This window comes from Coturnix japonica, chromosome 2, assembly GCF_001577835.2.
Source record: "Coturnix japonica isolate 7356 chromosome 2, Coturnix japonica 2.1, whole genome shotgun sequence".
Taxonomy (NCBI): domain Eukaryota; kingdom Metazoa; phylum Chordata; class Aves; order Galliformes; family Phasianidae; genus Coturnix; species Coturnix japonica.
The window spans coordinates 28,478,291-28,500,704 of record NC_029517.1 but is presented as its reverse complement, the minus strand read 5'-3'; the positions used below and the strand labels follow the sequence as shown (position 1 = coordinate 28,500,704).

Below are 22,414 nucleotides of genomic sequence, written 5' to 3'. Positions count from 1 at the left end.
AGCCACACTTCTAAGTCAGAGCAATAATCATGTGCGACCTCAGAAGGCTTCTATAAAATAACTTTAATGACTCGGTTCATGCCATTTTAAAAACAGTCATTTGCAAGGAGAAAAAAAAAAATCTGTATGTTTTCTGGTACTGGCTTTGCTTTCCTATTCTTATTCCCACCTTTGGCACCCACAGCACATCCAGCCTGGGAGGCTGCACTGACAAGTAACCCCGAGTTCCTGACTTCATTATACAGCCTATAATTACTGCAGTCCTTCCCCACCCGCATCCATCTTCTAAGTAAAAGTCTTTTTGTGAAAGCTTCCCACAATGCCAATGATGACACTAAGCCAAGTATTCCTCACATCTGTATATGTATGTGTGTGTATATATGGTCTGACTTGGAATTCAGTATGCAGTCACCCCAATGACAGATGAAAACAGCCTAGAGTGCAGTATACTCTATACTATAGGAGTCAAACAGCTGTCCTTGGTCTTTCCTGAGCAGAATCTTCATGGCATCCAAATCAGATTTTTGCAGGTATGTATAAATGAGAGAACTTTGTGTTCCTAATGATGCAAGCTCTATTTACTCACTTTTATCAAATGAAGAGATATGTCCGGGTATCATTTAACCACAAATATGATCTTTATGTTTGAGTTCTAAATAAGTGGGTTGGGTCTCATTTCTTTGACAAGGCTGCACACACAGTCCTTGTGAAGGAGGATGTGACGTGTTCAGGTAGGTACGTGAATTCTCAAAGCACATCCCCATCTCAAAACAGACAGTAGAATGGGCATCACAAAAATCCATGTTATACAATAAGACTGCATTTCAGTTTTTCCTATTACTCGGTATAACAAGATTCGGTAAAACGCAGAAGCAAAGTACCAATGGCCATCTTCCAAGTCCTTGAAGAATTTCTCTGCGTGTTCTACACGTCTTCAGGTCTCTAAAGTTTCTTCATTTGCACCACAAGTGTCTACAACACAGATTAAACAGCTTGTCACTGGGAAAGCACGGACTTTGGAGTTGGCTATCCACTTGTCTGTTTCAGTGTTATACTCAAGAATGTGCCCTAATCGACCAACACCCTGAAAACCAGCCAGGACATAAACTATGGATCCCACAGCAGCACACTTCACTGTTACACCTTTCCATGGCATTGGAGACACCATCTTCCATTCGTTCATCTTGATATCGTAATATTCTACATTATCAAGGCCACCTAAAAAGCAACAAAATAGAGAACTGCTTACTACAACATAATGTCTACGATGAACTCGAGTACAGAACGCTACATAAAACTTGTCATTTTCAGAGTTTACATTAAAATATGTAACAGACAGAATCTTTCAAAGGAAAGGCCACAATTTATAAACTAGCAGTTAATCTTTAAATACAGAAACAGAAGGCAAGAAAGACTGAAAATGAGATGCACTGCTACAAGTTTCACATTAGAAAGGTTCTAACGAGTTGCTCCACAAATGCAACACCTCATTTCTCATGGCTTTGTGGGTAGTAACCAAAAGTTAGGAATCCGCCTGAAAATTACCTCCAGTGGGGCCATTTCATTCATACCTTTACCTAAGTAGGTCACTTACTGATGATTTCTCCCAATTAAACTTTAAATATGTTTATATCACAAAAACTTAAAAGTCACCTTTCAAGGGCCAACAGTTTGAAAAGATTAAGGAAACTATGTTATGTAAAGTATGTAAGATTTCCGTCTTTAAGAAAGAGGCTGGCAGTCAGGCTTCACAGCATCTACAAACATCTTATTATTCTTCTTTAAAAATAAATGACTACAAGGCACAGAAGTTCTCAAAACAGTGACTACACTTTTACCTGCTTTGTTTAGAGGAATGACAAAGTCTCGTCAAATACACAGTGAAACGCTTAGAGCAAATAAACAAACTAAAGGATGGATTTTGTTAAGATATTTGACTTGGCTGTATTAGTAGGGATACATTTCTGAATTTTACAGTACTAAAAGACCTGAAAACAAGCTATAATGAAGTATGGAGACGAACAAAGGAACAAAGCATCAGCAACGGAACATGTTTTATAGTACTGACCAATGTTTTTCCAACTGAATGAAGTAGAACTAAGTCTTGGTAAAGGAAAAAGAAGAAAGGAAAAAAAAAAAGAAAAAAAGGCCCCAATAAAACTATGCAAGTCCAGCTAGAGAATTAAAAGAACTGGAGTACCTAAGCCATTCTGTCCACCCACAGCAAATATTTTGTCCTTTACAAACACCAGTCCATGATTTTTCCTGGCTTCAATCATTGGACACAGCTCAGTCCATCTGAAGAAAGAAACAAACAAACCAAAATCACAGGAAAGTTCACTATTTGATTTCTAAAAAAATCAATACATATTAAACAAATTGGGGAAAAGAAATATAAAGAAAGCTGCAGGATAAAATTAAGTAGAAGTACAAATAGCTGATATATCACTGCTTAATTCAGGAAAATATATTAATCACATACAATTCCTAGAACCATTCAGTCATCAAGGGGAAAAGACCACCATGACACCCAGTCCAACCCCAACCCATCCCCACTGACCATGTCCCCACCCACACAGTTCTCATGGTGACTCTACCTTCCCCCCGGGCAGCCTGTGCCAATGCAGCACCGCTCTTTCTGAGAAGATATTTTTCCTCATGTCCAGCCTGAACCTGCCCTGGTGCAACTTGAGGCCATTACCTTTTATGGGATCATCATGAGATACCCCAGAGAAAAGGCCAACCCCCACCTCACCATAACCTCCCTTCAGGTAGGGGCTTCAGACCCCTTCACCAACTCCACTGCCCTTCTCTAGACACATTCCCAGGCCTCAATGTCTTTCTTGCAGTGAGGGGCCCAATTCTTCCTACTCATCTACATTTCATGTATTTGCAGGGTAAGCAAAAGTGACCAAAAATATTCAGAGTTGACACAACACTTACGTTTCTGTGGCCGGATCATAAACTTCACAGGAATTCAGTACTCTTCCAGAAACATTGTTTCCCAAGCTCCCTCCACACACATAAATGAGACCATTCGCCTCTACCATTCCGTGACTGCAGCGTTGGGTCAGCATGCTGGGCTTTGTATGCCAGCTTTCTGTTCTCGTATCGTAGCATTCAAACAAATACAGTGCGGAATTTCCTTAAAGAAATAAGAAACCCACCAAAGTGGCATTAATATTTACGGTTGTCCTCCAAGAGAAGAGACTAACAGTGATTATCAAATTGGTGCTTTGTTAGTCGGAAAGGGAAAGCTGCTTTCCCACCTCTAACAACAGAGCTGACCAACTTGAAATTTGGGGCTACTCAAAAAGCACACACTTGTAATTCTTTTCTTGACTCTTTTGTTCCAAATGATGTGAGTTTATAGAATCGCTGTTTGTGTTTGAAAACAAGTACAAATGATATAGATTGATATAGATTTGTTTTGGGAGGGGCAGCGGGGGGCTGGGGGTAGAAAAACTGAACAGAGTTATGTATTAATTACAGATGAAATTTCCATCATCTCATGTTACTCAGTACTTAGAAATGTATAGAACATGGCACCTGTTTTGTAAACCTAACAGACTCACCTGAGTCTCTCTCTAAGCAAAGTGACTCATGCTACTCCCAGAACATTGGGTGCTCTTGGGGTCAGTTAGCTAAAGTATGTTGCAACATATTCCTGAATTATTAGCAACCATAGAACAGCTAACCTTCACCATTTTACTTTCTTCCTGGCTACTGGCACGTACTTTGTATTTTCTCAAAGTGTGAGGTCTGTGTTCTCCCCTCTCATGGACCAACAAACTATTCCTGAAACCAAAAGCAACTTTTCCAATGAAGATCAGTGAGTGTCAAGACTCGTCCTTAAATAACCAGCCACACTTAAAGCAGAGTAGACTGGACACAGCTTTCTCAGGTGTGTTAATGTAGCTGCACTCACTGCCAGCTGGGGAACTGAGCTGACGAATCACACACAACAGCTCTACTTTTCCAGGTTCAAAAATACAGGAGTAGATTTCTGTGAGCCATGTTTGCTTACTCCTACCACAGTTCTCAGTATCAGTAAGAACTGTGGAGTGAGCCATATGATATACATACACATCCTTATTGCTTGGAAGATGTACAAATTCTTATACAGAGGAAATATAGTAGTGCTGCCTTTAATGTCTTTTGAGAAGTGGAAAGCTCATTAAATATTTGTCCTGCACCTGATTGTACTGGAAGAATTTAGTATGCTTGGCACTCAATTTCTGTTAACTACTGCAAATAAACCAGCACTCCCATCAACTCTAGAACAGGAAACCAATCCTGTTGACTTAGTGGATTGGCACAGTAGTTTTCCAGTCTCTTCGATCAATGCAATAAATAGGGTACCTTTAGACTTCTCTACAACTAAACAAATTTAGGAGGAAGTTTTTCACACAGAGGGTGGTGACACACTGGCACAGGCTGCCCAAGGAGGCTGTGGATGCCCCATCCCTGGAGGCATTCAAGGCCAGGCTGGATGTGGCTCTGGGCAGCCTGGTCTGGTGGTTGGTGACCCTGCACATAGCAGGGGGTTGAAAATTGATGATCATTGTGGTCCTTTTCAACCCAGGCCATTCTGTGATTCTATGAATTACAGCACTTTAAAATTAATAGTTTCATGTAATTGTTTGCTCCAATTTAGAAAAATGCAAGAATCAGTATAGACAGACCTTTCTAGACAAGCAGTATTCATTGGATTCCAAAGAAAAAATGCACTTGCAAAATAATCTGTTATTAATTTTTAGGTTTTACTATTCTGTCTTAATATTTATGGAAAACAAAGTAAAACAGTGAAGTACAGGAAGTGGAGACCAGAAACAACTCTGAAGTTAACAACACTGTAATGGAACTGTAACTAATTAAAACGCATTAGAAAATAAACTATCCAGTGAAAGTCTGGATCACAATTTCTCATGATTTGGCACGTGGGGAATCTGGAAAGATCTAAAAGATTTGGTAGTTTTGTAGCATTCCAAGCCTTAACCCGTTGCAAATCATGGGAGAAGTGTTTTGTTACATTTACCACACTAGGTGGCAGCTACAATCTGCTGCTCCATCAGTCCTCTTAAGAAATATCAGAAGATAACAGAAACTAAATGTCACCGCTTTTTATTAAGTGACATCAATTTAAGGCTCTGATTGTGACCCCTTTTTTCCTCTTCGCTTCCCTCTGCAGTGAGACAGAACTCAAGAAGATCTACTAAAAAATTCTCTCTGGGCATAGTGTTTTTGCTGTTGTTTAGTTGTGGGCTTTTTGGAGGCGGTGGAACTTGGTTTTTCTTTTTCCTTTAAGCTGTGTTTCTATGGACATGGCATACCTGCATTTCTACTTTTGGTTTGCTCAAGATGTGTAACTTAGACAAAAATTAACAAAAGCTCTACTGTAGTAATGTGTTTCATTAGAGATGTTCTGGGGCAGGAGGAACTCAATGGTCTTTCTTCAACCACAAAGAATAAATGCCATCTAAATTCTTACTGAAGCAAACCAGCAGCATGATGAACAGAAGATAATTTCTGTCACTTGACAGAAACAAGTCAGTTGACAGGGACAGGTACATTTCACCACCCAAACCAGTCAATTTCAAAGCTTTTCATCATCCCTTTTTTCTTTTGTTGAAAATAAATAAACTCATCAGGCTCACCATATAAAATGAATACCGTAATGCAACTATTCTGGCCACATGTCATGAAATTTTAAACCACACTGAGATCTGCGAATTTGTGTTAAGTAAAGTAATAGCACAGCGAGACTTTCAAACTATATTTGCTTGTCTCTATTTAACTTCTAATGCGAGTAACACAATTTCAATCAGAAACAGAACACAACAGAAATAGGTTGTTGGATTTCAGGGAGAAGAAAATCCTGAATATGGGAAAATTAACTCACATGGCAACGTGCAGTTTCTTTTCAATAGAGTCATGCAAAACAAAAAAGGAACATTTTCCAGGTATCTTTTGTTTGTGCTTTTTGGGGGTTTGTTTTGAAAGATTTTTAGTGTCTTACCCACTTCTGAACCACCAGATGTATAAATTTTGCCCTCAGCAGCACAGGCTGCAAGGCTATCTCGAGGTGTTGGAGGTCCTAGCTTGGAATACCAGCTATCCTTCACCACATTGTAGCAGTCCATTCGCTTTATAGGGAAGAGCTGGGAACCACCCAAAATATAAACTACGTTGTCCCAGAAGACACAAGCTGCATCCCTGCGCTTTTCAAAGGGACATCGGATGTCTGTCCAGCTGTAATCCTGCATTACAAAGAACAGGTAATGTCTAATAGATTGTAACACTTACCTGCACAGCCAGCGTTTTTCAAACAGAGCTTTTCATAGAGATCTAGATACGGTCAGTTTTAAATTTCCTTTTCAAAACAAAAATGAACACTGTTTATTGAAGAATACTCCTCAGGCGTACTCTTGAAAAATTCACTTAGACACAAACATAGTTAGCTGCAACGAACCATGACATAATCAATTTCTATTTCCTCGTTCCCTCTGTACACCCAGTACAGCTTCCCTGGAAGTTTTTTTTCCCCCCCACCTCAACAGAATTGATGTCCTGCTGCTACCGAGTCAGAAACAAAGCAAGTAATCAATAGAGCAGAATTGCTTTTTCTTTTATAGAAACAGGAAAAAAAACATCTTACATGCACTAAGAAATTCTTTCTCTCTAAGGAAAACAAGTACAGAAAGTAAAACCAATCAAAGGCGATGGAAAAAGAAGATGATATCCCAATTGACAAGCAACTCAGTTGAAAAGCTCCAGTACATACTTTATTACCATGACAACTAGAAGCTTATTTACAGAATTTGCAAAACACAAGTGATCTGTAGCTATCCACAGCTGATAGCATGAGAAACGGTGTAATGCTTTATCACAAATACTGGCAGTTACGTTGCCTAGAAACTGCTTTTGCAAGGGTTGGCAAAACCAGCAAGTATCAAATGTAGGCATTAATGCTACCCAAAGCCTTAAAACACCAAACTCAGCAACTGATGGCAGACCAGGATAGCATACAGCACAAGAAACACTTCTTGAATAATTGCATCTCACATATTCCATGCCATCATAAGCACAGCTTTTATCTTATGCTGAACAGGAAAGTTTGGGACCTTAACTGTTGTCTGTCACCTCAAGACAGTCTAGCTAAACCAGCTGCATGACCTTCATTGTAATGAATCACACAAGACATTACAAGATTACATTTTCTTGGCAAGGACATACTTCAAACACCTTGGTCAATGAGGAAGAACAGCGACTTCTACATGGGGGTTCAAAGAAAGAGGCAGAGCATGTTATAGTCCAAAACATCTTACAATCTTTTCCTGTAGCTTCCCCCTTAGCAAGAAGAGCTGGCAGGTGCATGTGGCCCTTTATGATGAGAAACGCGTCCTGGGACATCCTAGAAAGGAAAGCCATACTACAGCATGGCAAAATAAATAGCTGCATAAATCTTAAGAAAAACGTCTCAGTGCTTTGTGCAAGATCATCATATTTTCTGGCTTAAATTACCAGCATTTTTATAAAAAAAACAAAAACAAAAACAAAACCCAAACAAAAAAACAACAACCAAAAACCTGTTGTTTCCCCTTACTGTCGTAAGGGCTGCAATCTGACCCACTTCTGTGGCTTCAGTTTGTAACTATCCTTTCATCCACACCTTTATCAATGAACTGCACACTCAGCAGAACCCGCCTCATCCAGCACGAGGCACTTCAGGCCCTTCTCTTGGAACACACTTCAGTGTTGGTCTGCACCACACACAATTCATTTCATTGTAGCTTATGCTTTTAAGGACAGTTGCCTTCTGCCACAGTCAAGATCCACACAACTCTAGGCAGTGGCAAACCTCGTTTTGGGAAGAGGGCCATTGGGAGGAAGGAAAGAACAAGATATATGGTAACGCTTTGCCTGCTGACCTTGGCTCTCTACAATTGATCATTCAAGGACACCAGAGGCAAAAGCTGCATTAAATAGTTTTTGAAAGGCTAAAAATATATATTTAAAGACAAAATCAAACAAAAAGACAACTTTTCATGAATTTAACTTGCAATGATCTGAACTGTTGTCAGCTCCAAGACCCTGTGACGGTAACTCCTTAGGTAGTTACAGGCAACATGGAAGAGTAGCTCAGTCTGATTAAAATGTTTTCCTCAGTGTCACTGATACTCTGAAGAACAGCAGACACATCTACTACGGACAACCTTGCTATTAATAGCTGAGCATTGACTGCTCCTTACCTCCTTCCAAGAGGTGTGTTGGTTCTCCTAGTTGTCAAGAAATAGCAATGCCAGGCACCTGTTACATTTCCACTGATGGATTTTGTATTGTTAAAAAGTTAACGCTACCGACTACTTCTCAAAAAGTATATTCCTGCCTCAAAGTCCCAAAAAGCCATGTATACATTTCTAATAAGAATTCAAAAAGTATACATTTTATTTCCAATTTGTGGGAAAAAAAACCCCACAACATACAACCTTTTTTGTTTGTAATGTTCTGGGGAAAATTCAACATGAAAACGCTTCCCAACACCACAAAAAGGTCATCTCAGACTTCATAGTTCTAAAGCAAAACACCTCTACTTGAAATAGTGCCAGATTGTGGCATAGGAGTTTTATGCCCCAGACTGCATCTGTTCCATCACTTTGCTCTCTTGAGGTAAATGCATTAACAGAAGTATCAGATACAGCACAACGACAACAAATACAGACAAAGTAATGTTGTTAAACACTGACAAATAACACAGTCTATTCAATCCATTCTTATTTAAAAAACCCATTTTGACAAAGAAGGAAATGAAGACCAACGTCAGAGATTGATTTTGTGTGCAAAGCAATCTTACTGAAAGTAATTCTTGCACTAGCCTTGCAGCATGAGAACTAATGAAAGTTGTATCACTCAAGTCAATATTTTCAAGAGAAACAGTCTGTCTCAAACCACCACTTCAGCTGATATGAGAGATTACTGAATTTAATTAAAATCAAAAATAAAGGATTAGGTCGCCATTCAGTCAGCTCAGCAGACAAAAAAAAATTCAATTCCTTCCTAAGGTCCTAACCTCGCAGAAGTACTTATATAACCTTGATATCTGGCACTGTGACAGTCCCATTAGCTTTTGATGAGACTAATTAAAGCAAGCCAAACTTGTGATGTAGAGCCTTACAACCCACACTTCTTGTTTTACATGCACATGATACTAATCCAGCAGGGGTTCTGAATCTTTGATTTGTGGCATTAAAGCTACCGTCATAGTTGAAGATCAAACTGAAATGCTCAAATATCCAGAAAAACAATGTTTAAATAACCTAAAAGCTGTGAATAAAGTAAGTAAGAGTGACTGAAGACATGACAGACTAGCTAAGAACACTCAAGGAAGCATATAAGCACTAGAAGTAGCATTCAATGGACACAATGCTTATTAGAATCAGTTACTCACTTATTTCCTCCTCTTCCTCTGCCCACCCCCAGGTCCCTACTTAATCCACACGTAAGGCCATAAAGTTCCATCAAGCAAAAATTCTGAAAAATTCCCTTCAAATCCAATTTTTAATTTGAAGGTATTTTTATTTTATTGGCCTGAGCAAATAGTCTTAAGAAAGAAAAAAAAAAAGGATTTTAATCCTATGCTTTTAGCAGCCTTATAAAGGTGTGACTGTCAGTCCACAAACCAGATTTCTGTAATATTATAGTTCTGATGACTGAATATCCCATAACTACCTATAATTTTCCCTTCAGCTGCCTTTGCCTCCTGCTCCACACAGCGTGCCTTGAAATAATTATTTTTCCAACAACATCAAGTTAAAAAAAAAGGAAAAAATTAATTATGTCAAGTGACTAGAAGATTTTACATTAATACACAAAGAGTGATGAAGCCACTAAGCCACTACTCCCACCTCTTGAGTTCTGACCACAGCTGACATTAGGCACTTATGGAATTTAACGTACCAGTTAGGTTGGCAGAGACCAGTATTATCTACGCTGATAATACCTTTGCCAGCTAATAACTAGAACAGAAAGCCTCGAAGCTAGTTTCCACCCTGCCTTAAAATAGCTTTGTTCCAACATAAGTTACTGTAGATCAAGAGGAAGAAACATCAATCTAATTTTCTTCTAGTAGGAGAAAGGTCAGAGCCCGTAGGGTGGATTACAACCTGTTAAAATACCAAAACCAAATAACCATTTGAAGATGATGAATGCCCTGATCAAAGACTTCCCCAGTTTAGATGTTGGAAAGAATTTACTGCCTCACCACAGGAAAAAAACATATACATCTTCTGAGTTCCTCCCACCCTGTGTTGGGGCACTGTTTATTTTTCTTACTTAAACATGGAGGAGGAAGATGGACAACACTCAGGAACTTGGGATTCTCAATTAAAATACAAATTAAATGTCTCAAACTAAGTCAGCAAATCTGGCAACTTTTTTCCACACTTGATCAGAGCTCAAAAAAGGTGGCTTCGATCCTGTTTTACATACGGGAATATAAATTTGTATCAGATGAGTTCAAAAAAACATCCCAAGGGCTCATTAGTCCTGAATTAGATCTGACAGAGCTCACACTGACAATGCAGTTCACACAGATAGCACACTAAACTCCCTAACTGTTTGAAACTGCAACGGGCTGAGTTGGAAAAAACAACTTCTGTAACAAAATATATCATGTACATAATTTCAGAACTTATCAGAGCAGCGCTGATACCTGAGTAGAAGCTTATTTCCATATTATTGCAAACTCTGTCTCGTAAAACAGCATATAGATTAATCCTTCTGCAAGTAGCTGCTGTTTCTAGACCACCTAGTCTGCATAGCTGAAATAAACACAATTCCTGTGGCCCGATTTCTTTCAGAAAACATGGAAAGAAATTCCAGGCAAAGCCTGACTGATCTAAATTGCTCACCTCTAAGGTTTTAGTAGAAATTCACTTTTTCCCCACTCCTGGGCTCCTTGGCTCCCAATTCTCCTTCTTACATATTCTTAACTAATAGAATTGTGAACCATTGGATTTAGAAATGTTTACATTTTTAATAAAAGTATCAAACCCCCTTTGTACTCTATAACAGGTTCTACACTACTGCGAAAGTCAATCTTTTAAATCATGCTAAGTAGGAACGTGCTTAGAGACCATCTCAAAGCAGTAAGTGCACGCACATGCATATTGATTTATATGTTCCAAATTGACTGCTTGGTATTTCTGTAACTTTTTATTTATTTCCAGCTATGGGATGCACATACCAATAAATTCTGACTCAAAAGCTTTTCAGAACCCTATATCTAACACTGGCAACAGACGAGAACAATCATTCTATTCAAAATCAAGTATTACATCTAGGAACACAGATTTAAAAGCACCTAATTAGCTACACCTTCCAGCTGTACACCCAAGAGACAGAGAATGATCCATCCTTCCCATTCCATTCTGCAGACCATTCTGCTTTAATTAATATCACCAGCAAATGTAAAACACGTAAGCTTACAAACAGTGAATCTTAATGCATTCTGAGGTAACGATTACCTTTGGATTAAAATATCTGCAGGACTGGGGCTGTGAGCCTCCAAACAAAGCAATGCGATAATCGTGTTTCTTCCTTCTTGGTCGCGTGCCTTCCACTAGCTCTTCTCTGTCTTCTGGGGAAAGGAGATGGTATCGCATCCCACCTGGAAGGAAGACAACTGTTGCAGACCCAGCCTAGCTCACAAAGAAGGGAATGTTTCAGAGCTAGGGAAGGGAAAAATACAGGGACTCAAATTTCTACAATATCTATACAGCTCTGTTTTCATTCTCAAATGAAATAATGTGCGTGTGAGTGTGGCAGAATACATCCAGACCATCTCATTTCAAATTTCCCACTCTGTGTGAAAACAGGACATGGATATGGACTCATGTTAGATTCCAATTTATCAATCAGCAAATTTAGCCAATAATACCAAGCAACCATGTTTGCCATACTGAAACTGGCAAAAGGAAGCATGACTTATTTTTCATAAGTCTTAGGACCAGAGGGAATGGTTTCAAGCTATGGCAGGGGAGATTCAAGCTGGACATTAGGAAGTATTACTTCTCAGAAAGGGTGGCCAGGCACTGGAGTGGACTGCCCAGGGAGGTGGTGGAGTCACCGACCCTGGGGGTGTTCAAGGAACGACTGGATGTTGTATTGAGGGACATGGTTTAGTGGGAGCTATTGGTAATAGGTCAACGGTTGGACTGGATGATCTTTTAGGCCCTTTCCAACCTCGGTGATTCTACGATTCTATGAAAAATAATATGGCAAAACTGAGAGTCCTAAAGGAAAGCATCTCTAGCATCCTGCACCTTAGGAAAAAAGTCCCATTGTTGTTCATAACTTGACAATGTAAAATACGAGCTAAAATTGCTTTAAGAAAATAAGCATTTTATTTTTCCTCTAAGAAATACTCCAAGAGATGCAAAAATATTACTGATGTTACAGGCCATTAAAACAAAAACCCTTATTTTTGCAGCAGTGTACCCAATTCCATGTCATGCAGAAGTGCAACTGAGATGTTGACGGTCAGTAAATACTTACCAGCACACAGGTTAATGTGAATCTTACTCACTGACTGATGGAAAAGAGCTGCATGCCATTTTTAGATCTACACTAAAAGGAAGCTGACTGACTAATTGCTACTGAAATTAAAAAAATATATTCTTCCAGAACACTTCTCAACATGCAAGCTTTATTTTCATACACGATAAAATGAGAAAACTTCAAATTTGATACCTTAAAAGAAGAAAAAGGAGGCTTATGTTTTTATTGTACAGATGAGAAGGGAAAACAAGTGTCTACAGCTTCAAATGTCGAGTGTGAAAGATGAAAACAATGCAACTCAGGCTTAACATTCTCATTTGCTTAGAAAAGCTTTATAACGTTCAAACCTTTAAACTAGTTTTTAATAGTTCACCTCTGAACAGTAACAGACACTGTGGTACTATCCTGTCCCAAAGGCACATTTCCAATTACACCAACTCAACGGCAGAAAATTAATTCCATTACACATCATGAAGTTAATATCATTTGCTAGTGATTCTCACTTCTCTTATAAGAATGGCTGTTGTGATCATGACAACCTGCTAACGCAACTTCAACTAAATGCAACATCCTAGAAGGAACAGAGACGTTTCTAATGTGAAAGCATCATCAGAGCATTTTCAATAATTTTAAAAAATGTACATTCCGTGTCATTTTTAAAATATATAGAACATCCAAGATTTCAAGTAAAGGTCAACTTACTGATCACCATCTTAAGGCATTCCGGGTTATCCTGAATAAGTGGTTCAGCCTGAACTGTTTTACTTAGGAAGTTCTTTGATATAAGAGGAAATCGGACTTTAGCAAGAATGTCAACCATGTACGGCTGGCGATTTGGTTCATCATACTTCAGCCACCTGACTGCTGCATCATAAACCTTAAACAGAAGCAAATGAAAGAGTAAGGTAATGTACATCACCACAGACTCAGGCTAAAACTAAACATCAGTGCTCTGATTAGATTCTACTCATTGGAGGGTAACTAATAATAAAATTGCAGTTTGGGGAGATTTCAGTAAAACTATTCCAAAAAAGGCAAGACAACGCTCGGGCACAAATTAAAACAAATGGACAGACAAAATAAAACCCCTCTATGTTTTTTAAACCAATAATTTCTACTACTGTTTAACCTTTTTCCAAATGGGAAGTGTGAATCTGTAACTCCCATTTATGCGCGTAACCCCTGCACTACATACAAGACAAATATGCTTCGAGACAAATATGCTGACAATAGTGGGACACGGGGAAATGGTTTTAAGTTAAAAGAGGGAAGATTTAGGTTGGATGTTAGGGGGAAGTTCTTCACTAGGAGAGTGGTTAGGCCCTGGAACAGGCTGCCCAGGGAGGTTGTGGATGCCCCGTCCTTGGAGGTGTTCAAGACCAGGTTGGACGGGGCCCTGGGCAACTTGATCTAGTAAATGTGTATGTTTGGTGGCCCTGCCAGGCAGGGGGGTTGGAACTACATGATCCTTGAGGTCCCTTCCAACCCAGGTCATTCTGTGATTCTCTGTGATTCTGAGTTCAGTGTCACAACACTGCTAATGCCTCATCAGGAACACTGAGGTAGCTTGTAGTTCACACAGTGTCCTAAGCTGGCAAACTGTCTGTGTCATTAAATCATTCTTAAGAAGTTCCAAATTGTGTCTTAGCAGACCATTAAAAAAACAAACAAACAAACATGAAACCATTTTTTAAAGCTACAGGCTGGTTTAAGGATACTATTTTGAAACTTGCTTTTGTATCTTCTCCTTACAGGAAAAGCTAATGGGTTTTCTTGGCAGGGCACGGCAGACAGGACAGGGAAGGTAACCAAGAAACTTGTTCTATTTCTGATTGTCCTTTGAGTCAGGAAGAAATGGAAAGGAAGTCCAACATTACCAACACAGTAACACATTTCAGTGCTGCCTGCAGACATAGCAAACTTAGAAATGCTATTAGCATACAGGAAAAAGAGGCCAGCGAGTAATGAAAGCTACTCTTCCTGCTTCCACCAAGTAGAAATAGGCTTTATACTAATGTAAAAATACAAGTACACCAACCTCTACTGCTATTCCTTAGAAATAAGATTGCTTTGGTATGCTGCCCATTTGTAGGTAGGGTTTAATATGCTCCTACCTGAAATTTCTATTGCTGCTGCCAAGTTGAAGCATGCCATGTTGTTTTATCAACTGAACTTCAGGAATATAAATTCTAAAGCATAAATTCCACTGAGAGATAACAAAGCATAAAACACTCCTAACTTTGGGAAAGTTACCTGGAGCCCAAACTCATTCTAGTCCATGGTAAGAATGTTGAACTTGTCACCTGATATTATACTCCCATCACATCAATTACTAATTTCAGGCAACATATATATTGAAGACAATGCATTAATTCTGTGAATACTTAATCTCAGAGTCAGTAAAGGCACAGATCATTTATGACTTTTCTTTCCAGTTTGTTGATATTACATATATTATATCCACATTTGAAGTGTGGATATTCATTTTACATTTGGCTTTGACCTAGCAGGGATACACCTGCTGGCTGATTGAGGGAAGGGATTGTCCTGCTTTGCTCTGCACTGGTGCGGCCTCAGCTCAAGCACTGTGCAGGAACACCTGATGTGAGACACTTGAAGCTTTCTCTCAATTAGAAAAAAAGATAGTGAAGTTCAATCTTCTTAGCTGATAGAAGAGCTCGTTTTACAATGAAACAGATCTCACCTGGTCTTCTGCCCTCACAGTCAGCGTGTCTTGGTTTAAGAGGTGTGTCACACGCTTAACATCAAGCTGAAGAAATTCATCTGTCTTGTAAACTTCAGTGAAATGCTGATGGATAAAGTCATCTGCGGTGGCTTTCAGCTCTGGACAGTCTAAGCATTCTGCCAACACACTTATACCTGTGAAAGAAAAATTAAGAAAACATCTTTCCAAACTGAACTGCAAATACCTTTAATATATTTGACTAGAATGGCAACAGCAAAATTTCAGTGATATTTAGAATGCAAGTTTAGTATCCTTTTCTTTAAGCATATCAATTAGTACTATCATAATTCATCTGCAACTCAAGGCAAACCAAGATAAGCACAAACTTGTGATCCTTAGCTCTACAGGGCAAACTGGAGAGTCAGGCCTGCAGCACTTCTTCTAATATTTCTTCAGCAGCATTTCCTCACTACAGAAAATACAACAGTACATCAACTAGGCCTAACCCATGGTAACACCAAAGTCTAAGCAAAACAGTTCAATGTTTCCAGGTTTCATGACCTGCCCTGACCTGCTCATGAAGCAAACACCATCAACCAAGCATAACTAAGAGCCACAGTGAGCTGGACTCTTCAGTGCATGTAGCAAAGACTGCTGCAGGCCAATACAAAAAAAAGTCGAGCTAATACTGCAGCAAGAGCAGAAGCTTGGCAGAAAGCTATAAACAGCAATTGCTGTTGAGAAGTACTGTTTCCAACCTTCCCTCTAGTTACCAAGCCTGATCTAGTAAATGTGTATGTTTGGTGGCCCTGCTAGGCAGGGGGGTTGGAACTATATGATCCTTGAGGTCCCTTCCAACCCGGGTCATTCTGTGTGATTCTGTGATTACTGTCTTTTATACTATTATACTATCTATTTATCAAGAATAGAAAAGTTCAAAGAGTTGACTAGACTGTATTTCTCTTACCAAGACAATTTGAAGCATCAACTTGTTCTTTCAAAAAGTCCACACACATTTTTTTCACAGGTTCAATTTGATATTGGTTTGCTGCATCTAGTAAAGACTGGACATTATTGCTGTTAACAGAAATTCTGTAAAACAGAAGGCACAACATTAGCATCACTAAAACTACTTTCTTAGTTGTAGCCAAACACCAACCCGTAAGCGGCAAAATTATTCTCCTATCATCTCCCCAAGCTTCTTTAACTCACAAACAGTTGAGACACAACTTCCCTTCATAATCTTCTCAAATTGCTTTAATTTGCAGTATATTACTGAGGAAGGACAGAGAGCAAACAGTGCAGGATTCTAAAGAATTAGCCTTTAACATGGGCCATCTGGAACACCACGCTATTGCTCTGACTTGTATGGTTAGCCATCTTCACGAGAACAGAAAAGGAAAAGTGCCTTCTCCTGACAGCCTCCCACTCCCAAACGTGCATCAGTGAAATCTGTCTAAACTCATCATCAAAACTGCTATAATTTATTTGCCTAGAATGCACAAGCAGAACAACCATTCCGGCTGCAAGGTATCTGAGAAAAAGCCTTCATCCCATCACTACAAAGATGAGGGGCCTGCCATCCACCATAAGAGCTTGTTGCAAAGTACTGTTCTGAATCCCAGTCTTTTGAACAAGCTCTGTTTAAACACTATAGTGCCCGCAGTGCTATTTAAAAACAAACACGTGGGAGCCTGAGATAGAAGAGAAATGCAGTTTGTGAAGCAGCTTTCCACTCAGACTGTCCAGAGGTGAAGGTGTAAGTCCCCAAAATAGCTATTTGTGATAGCTGCTAGGGTCATAAGGAGAAGCCCCTGCTGATAACAAGAAGGGTCTGCATTTCTGAACAATGGGAAATATAATTCAACTCCAACACTGAAGCCAAAAGCATTCTGAACTGCGTTCTGAAGACAATTACCACTCTCTTTAATCCGTAGGGCTTCCTACTGATGAAATAAATAGGAAAGGGAAGGAGGATATAAGTCTAGTCACAACAGACTTAAAACAAGTAAAGAATTGAAATAATAATAAAACCGATGAATCATAAAAGCATTGTTTTAAGATTTCATCATTTCGAGTTGGCAGGCTTTCCAGCAGAAGCGTCAGTTTTAAATAACAAAACTACCTTGCAGTATAAGCAAACTCCACAAGCTGTTCAATAATGTCAGGTTCTGCATCTTTCAGCTCCACCTCAAAGGACTTTGATTCAAGCATATTTGCTGCAAAAAGGTTAAAAGACGAACTACGTCAATAAGCCACTCCAGTTATTCTCCATTTTAAAAACTAGAAAATAAAGTCATTACACAAACTGGGAAACTGCTAAAAACTGCACAGATGATTGCTGCTTTTCCCTTACTAATGCAAGTCAAGAAAGAAAGGAGACGGTGTGATGGCCAAAATAAGTGGTGCATGCATATGTTTGCATTATGTCAATTTTGCTGAAAAGTGCAATAAACAGGAACAGTCAAAAATGCTGTTGGACTGCAGCGCAGATTGCCAAGCCAGCATGACCAAAGATAGGAAGCATGCTCTGCACCAAAGGCTATTTCCATATTCAAGCTGATAACAGCAGAGCCAGCTCAGAGCTCCCATGCTGTCACAGCACCGCAAATCTACCCACAGATGGATACAAGCCAACCACCAGAAGGCACAGACATTTTACTTCTTCTTGAGTTTAACATGTGATTTATAGCACAGCAACTTTACTTCTGCATGCCTTACCTATGACTTGCAAGATAGATACTATGCAGCTGAATGTGTAAAGGCAGTACAAGTGCAATAATGCTCACATTTTTTAATCAAAAATAAGAGGAATGGTGAACTGTAATGAATGGAAGATAGATAAGAACTGAGGAAATCTCCACTTACATCCATCCCTGAAATTAATCACTTCATGAAAAAGAACCTGTGGCTGATGAGCTGTTTATCAAGACATGTCCATGAAAACATAAAATGAAGCAATTTTAAAAATACTTACTAGTAAACATCAAGTTAAAAAAGTGGCTTGCTGAGGCGAGCACTACACGGTGAGCTGGGATCCTCCTTTCCTGAACCATAAGAATGACATCACACAGCGTTCTCTAAATCGGAAGAAAAACAAATGGAAGAACAGAAGATCAGCATTGCTGAAACACTTTCAATTATATTTGTCTAAAAACTGCTTGTGAAAATCCACTCGTCTCCTTTATCTGCATAAACCAGAACAATATCACGCAGTAAGATTTTCTGAAAGTCAACAAAGCTCAACAAGCTGAAGAACTAAAGAAGCCCAGCTTTCCCATGACCTTGCACCTTAAGGCTGGTCACTGATAGCACGAGCTGTGATTAAAGCTTTTCCTGCGGCATTTATATCAACCTCCTCTACTAAAAGCTCCACAGCATTGAGCAGGGGCTACACTGACATTCTATCCTTTTCATCCTTATCTACTCAACTGCCAATCTACTTTTTAAGCTGCTTATGGGATACTCACCAGAAAGCACTCACTGAATAAAATAAGTAATGCATTAAAAAGAGTTTGAGCTATAAGTATAGGTTTGGGGAGCGTATGTGTCACCCAACGTCCTTCGTACATCCATGACTTTAGAACACTTCAGACTGAAACAATAACAAAAAAGGCCACGTGAGCAAAGTTTCAAAGGAAATCTTTTAAAGCTGGAATTCCGAGCACATCTGGCTCCAAACAGGTGCTGTACATTAGCGGTACAAGACATCATAGAATTCTGTGGCTGAGCTTTGCTACAACACTCAGCTGCTGCTTTAACTACGTGCTGTGTTTCTAAGGCATGTCTGATACCTCATCTCAGTATTTGAAGCATCTCAGATACCCTAAAGCCTCTCTGGGTGTGCGAAGAAATGTCTGTCAACCAAGCCAGATGATCATTCTCCCTTCGTTCCCTGTGACATTTCTGGGTGTAATTGCTCTGTTTCAACCACTGTACAGAAGAAACTTTCCAAAAGGACCTATTTCCATCACATGATGCAACCCATCACTAGTGATTCAATGACCAAAGCACACACCCAAGCGTCACCCTGCAATTCCAAACTTCATTAACTTGATGACACCTTGCAACTCCATCACAGCTACTTCCCTGTTGGCCCATCTCCACTCAGCTACGAAGTGGCAACAGAGGATGTAAGCACACGCTGTCAAAAAGCTCATTACATCCATGGAGATACAGCCACTTTGTTTTTGAGGTCATCAAGAAGTCCTCCATACAATGAACACACTCCCAGTATCTCACCAGAGCCAAGAGCTGACATACCCACAGTCTACTCCAAAATCCCACACATGGCAGCTGACTCTAGATCACAGTTCACAATAAAAAGAGCAGCCTCTTCAACATCAGCTGTGCTTTACACCTGTCCCATTTTCCTACATTATTAACCAAATGCATATGAACAGGTACTGCTCTGCACACAGGCTGCTGTTTCCATCACAAGAAAGTTTTAACTCAGCGTGTTGAGGTTTTATAACCACAAGGAGCAAGTTGATCTAGAACACTTTCCTATGGCTGCTGCTCCTCCTACACATAGGTAACAGAAGCAGGAATGTCTCAAACTACACAAAAGTTTCCAGAGCAGTCAACTGATGGGGGTGAGTGGACATAAAAGCCAACATTTAAAGTCTGACTAAAAGTAAAATAAAAGGTCGCAGGCAGAATTTGGAGTTGCATCCCCAACCCCCCAGGCACAGTTAATTTGAAGACAAGCAGAAGTGGCACAACACTTTGGTTTGATCCTCTCACACTGGGGGCTGTATCTGCCTGCCTGACGTCTCAAAAGCTGATTATTTGACATTTTTGTCTGGCTGAGGTATTTTGCTCAAGGTTGAAGCTCTGCTTTAAGTTCCAGATGTCCTGCTTATCTAGGATAAACAACCTTCCCAAGACGAGATGTTTCTCTTCAGAGATCCAAGATGGCCATAAATAAGAAGCAAGAAAAGACATCTTTGAGATGCACATCTTTTGAGATACGTATCTTTTGAGATACGAGTCCAAACCAGTAATCAATCAGAAGAGACTAAGTATTGTGCTCAAACACAGACAAAGTGAGGAGTGGGACAGCTCCCCAATCACTGAAGACCACCAAAGAACCCCACGCAATCGCGGAAGATTGAAATGTTATGTAAGCTTACATAACCCTATGAATATGTAATAGATAGGTGTGACTTATGTATTAGGTAGGTGTATAGTGAAAACATTTTGGACTATAAATAGAAGTTGGTGTAAAGACTTTGTGTACTTGATTTTTGGGCATTTCACACCTTGCAGCCCATGTAGAATAATTGTCTCTTCCATAAAAACTTGTCTTTCCAAAAATGTTTCAGGAGACTTAATTGACAACATGGCTCCACAGCACAACAGCACCTGGCATCCCCTTCTCAACAAGGACAGAAGTAGGAGCTCGACAATTTCGAGCTGAGCTATAAGCTCAGCTACAACCCACCAGAACAGAAACAAATCCTACATCAATCAGCAGATCACAGAATAGCTTAGGTTGGAAAGGGACCTCGAGCATCATCTATTAACTTGCCATGCAGTGTGCAGGGCTGTCACAGTAGGTCAGGGTGCCCAGGGCCCCATCCGTCCTGGCCTTGAATGCCTCCAGGGATGGGGCACTCACAGCTTCTCTGGGCAGCCTGTGCCAGTGCCTCACTACTCTCTGCATAAAGAGCTTCTGCCCAACATCTAACCTAAATTTCCTCTCTTTTAGCTTAAACCCTCATTCCCTTGTCCTGTCACTATTAGAACGCATAAAAAGTTGGTCTTCCTGCATATAAACTCCCTTTAAGTACTGGAAGGTCACAGTGAGAGCGTTTCCCAAACAGAAGCAGCACAGCTCTCCTCAACCTGCCTTCACAGGAGAGCTACTCCAACCCTCCCATCATCGTGGCCCTTCTCCAGACCCGCTCCAACAGCTCCACATCCCTCCTGTACCGGGGCTCCCCTGGATGCAGTACTCCAGACGGGGCCTCATGAAGGCAGAGCAAAGGGGACTGTCACCTCCCCCTCCCTGCCGTCCCCCAGTCCTTAACAAAGCTGCCCTAACTGCTTTAAATCTCCGTGTAACTCTCAGCATTTCATTCCCTGCAATCACCACAAAGTTTTCAGGGAGACCTTTTCATTCTTCACACACCGCTTAGCTGCACGAAGCGCTACAAGTACAAGCGACAGCACGTCAGACGGGGCCGAAGGGAGGACCAAGGCAACCCGGCTCCGCATCGTCGTTTCCGAACGAGATCCAGCCCCATCGCCGAGCTCCCCCGGGCCGTACCTGCTTGCGCATGCTGTTCATGACGCCCATGAAGCCGGCCAGCAGCTTGGCCTCCTCTCGGGCCGCGAGCTCCGTCTTCTTCTTGCTGCTCTTCTCCGAGCCGGGGGCGGCCATGGCCCCTCACCGCCGGCACCGCGGGACCGCCACCTCCACACACGGGGGGCATGCGACGAGCGGCCGCCTCGGGAGTGAACGGGCAGACAGACAACGGGACGGACAGACAGACTGAACGGACAGACAGACAGGACTGAACGGACAAAGCCGCCGACCAGCCGCACCGAAGCGATCCGCGGCGGAAGCGGAGCAGGGCTGGTGGGCAGGATGGGGCGGTGCTACGCATGTGCGGGAGGCGCGGAGCTTCGCGCTGCCCCCGCGTGAGGTAAATAAAGAGCCGTGATGGAGGGGGTGGGATTGGAGCTGTAGGAGTGATGGAAGTGGGGGCTGCGGTTTGTGTCTGCAGTCCAGAAAGCCAGAAGTACTGCCAGATCCTACCTGAAATGCTGTATCCAGCTCAGAGCTCATGGACCTGCTAGAGTGGGTCCAGAGAAGGGGCTGCTGAAATAGAGGGCTGGAGCGCCTCTGTGGTGAGGACAAGGTGAGGGAACTGGGCTTGTTCAGTCTGGAGATGGGAAGGTTCCAGAGAGACCTTACTGTAGCCTTTCCATATGCAAAAGGTGGAGAAAGATGGAGGGAGATTCCAGCAAGGCTTGTAGTGGTCAGATGAGAAATGATGCTTTAAAACCAGAGAAACATAGTTTGGGTATAACGAAGAAATTCTGTACTCAGGTTGGTGAGGCACTGGCACCTCTTTGAGCTAATTTCCTCTCCACAGGGGCCTGAAGCTTTGTTAAACAAGGGGAATTGTGTTGCACATGTGTGAGCAATGAGTGAATGGC

At 40.9% G+C, this 22,414-nt stretch overlaps 1 protein-coding gene across 2 annotated transcripts; it reads right to left on the bottom strand.

Annotated features, from left to right (window-relative positions):
• Nucleotides 1-42: 42 nt before the first annotated feature.
• KLHL7 (kelch like family member 7) lies at nt 43-21,818 on the bottom strand. 2 transcript variants are annotated; one of them, XM_015853680.2, is made up of 11 exons: nt 21,519-21,818; nt 18,222-18,324; nt 17,370-17,463; nt 16,212-16,336; nt 15,263-15,438; nt 13,261-13,435; nt 11,526-11,668; nt 6,020-6,260; nt 2,944-3,145; nt 2,201-2,298; nt 43-1,218 (listed from the first exon to the last, which is right to left on the bottom strand). In XM_015853680.2, the coding sequence occupies exons 1-11, from the start codon at nt 21,630-21,632 to the stop codon at nt 935-937; spliced, it is 1,755 nt and encodes a 584-aa protein (XP_015709166.1). In that variant the 5' UTR covers nt 21,633-21,818; the 3' UTR covers nt 43-934. The 2 variants fall into 2 exon arrangements, with proteins under 2 accessions (XP_015709166.1, XP_015709167.1); XM_015853681.1 differs by lacking the exon at nt 21,519-21,818 and having other exon boundaries at nt 784-1,218; nt 17,370-17,486; nt 18,222-18,326.
• Between the last annotated feature and the right edge of the window lie 596 nt (nt 21,819-22,414).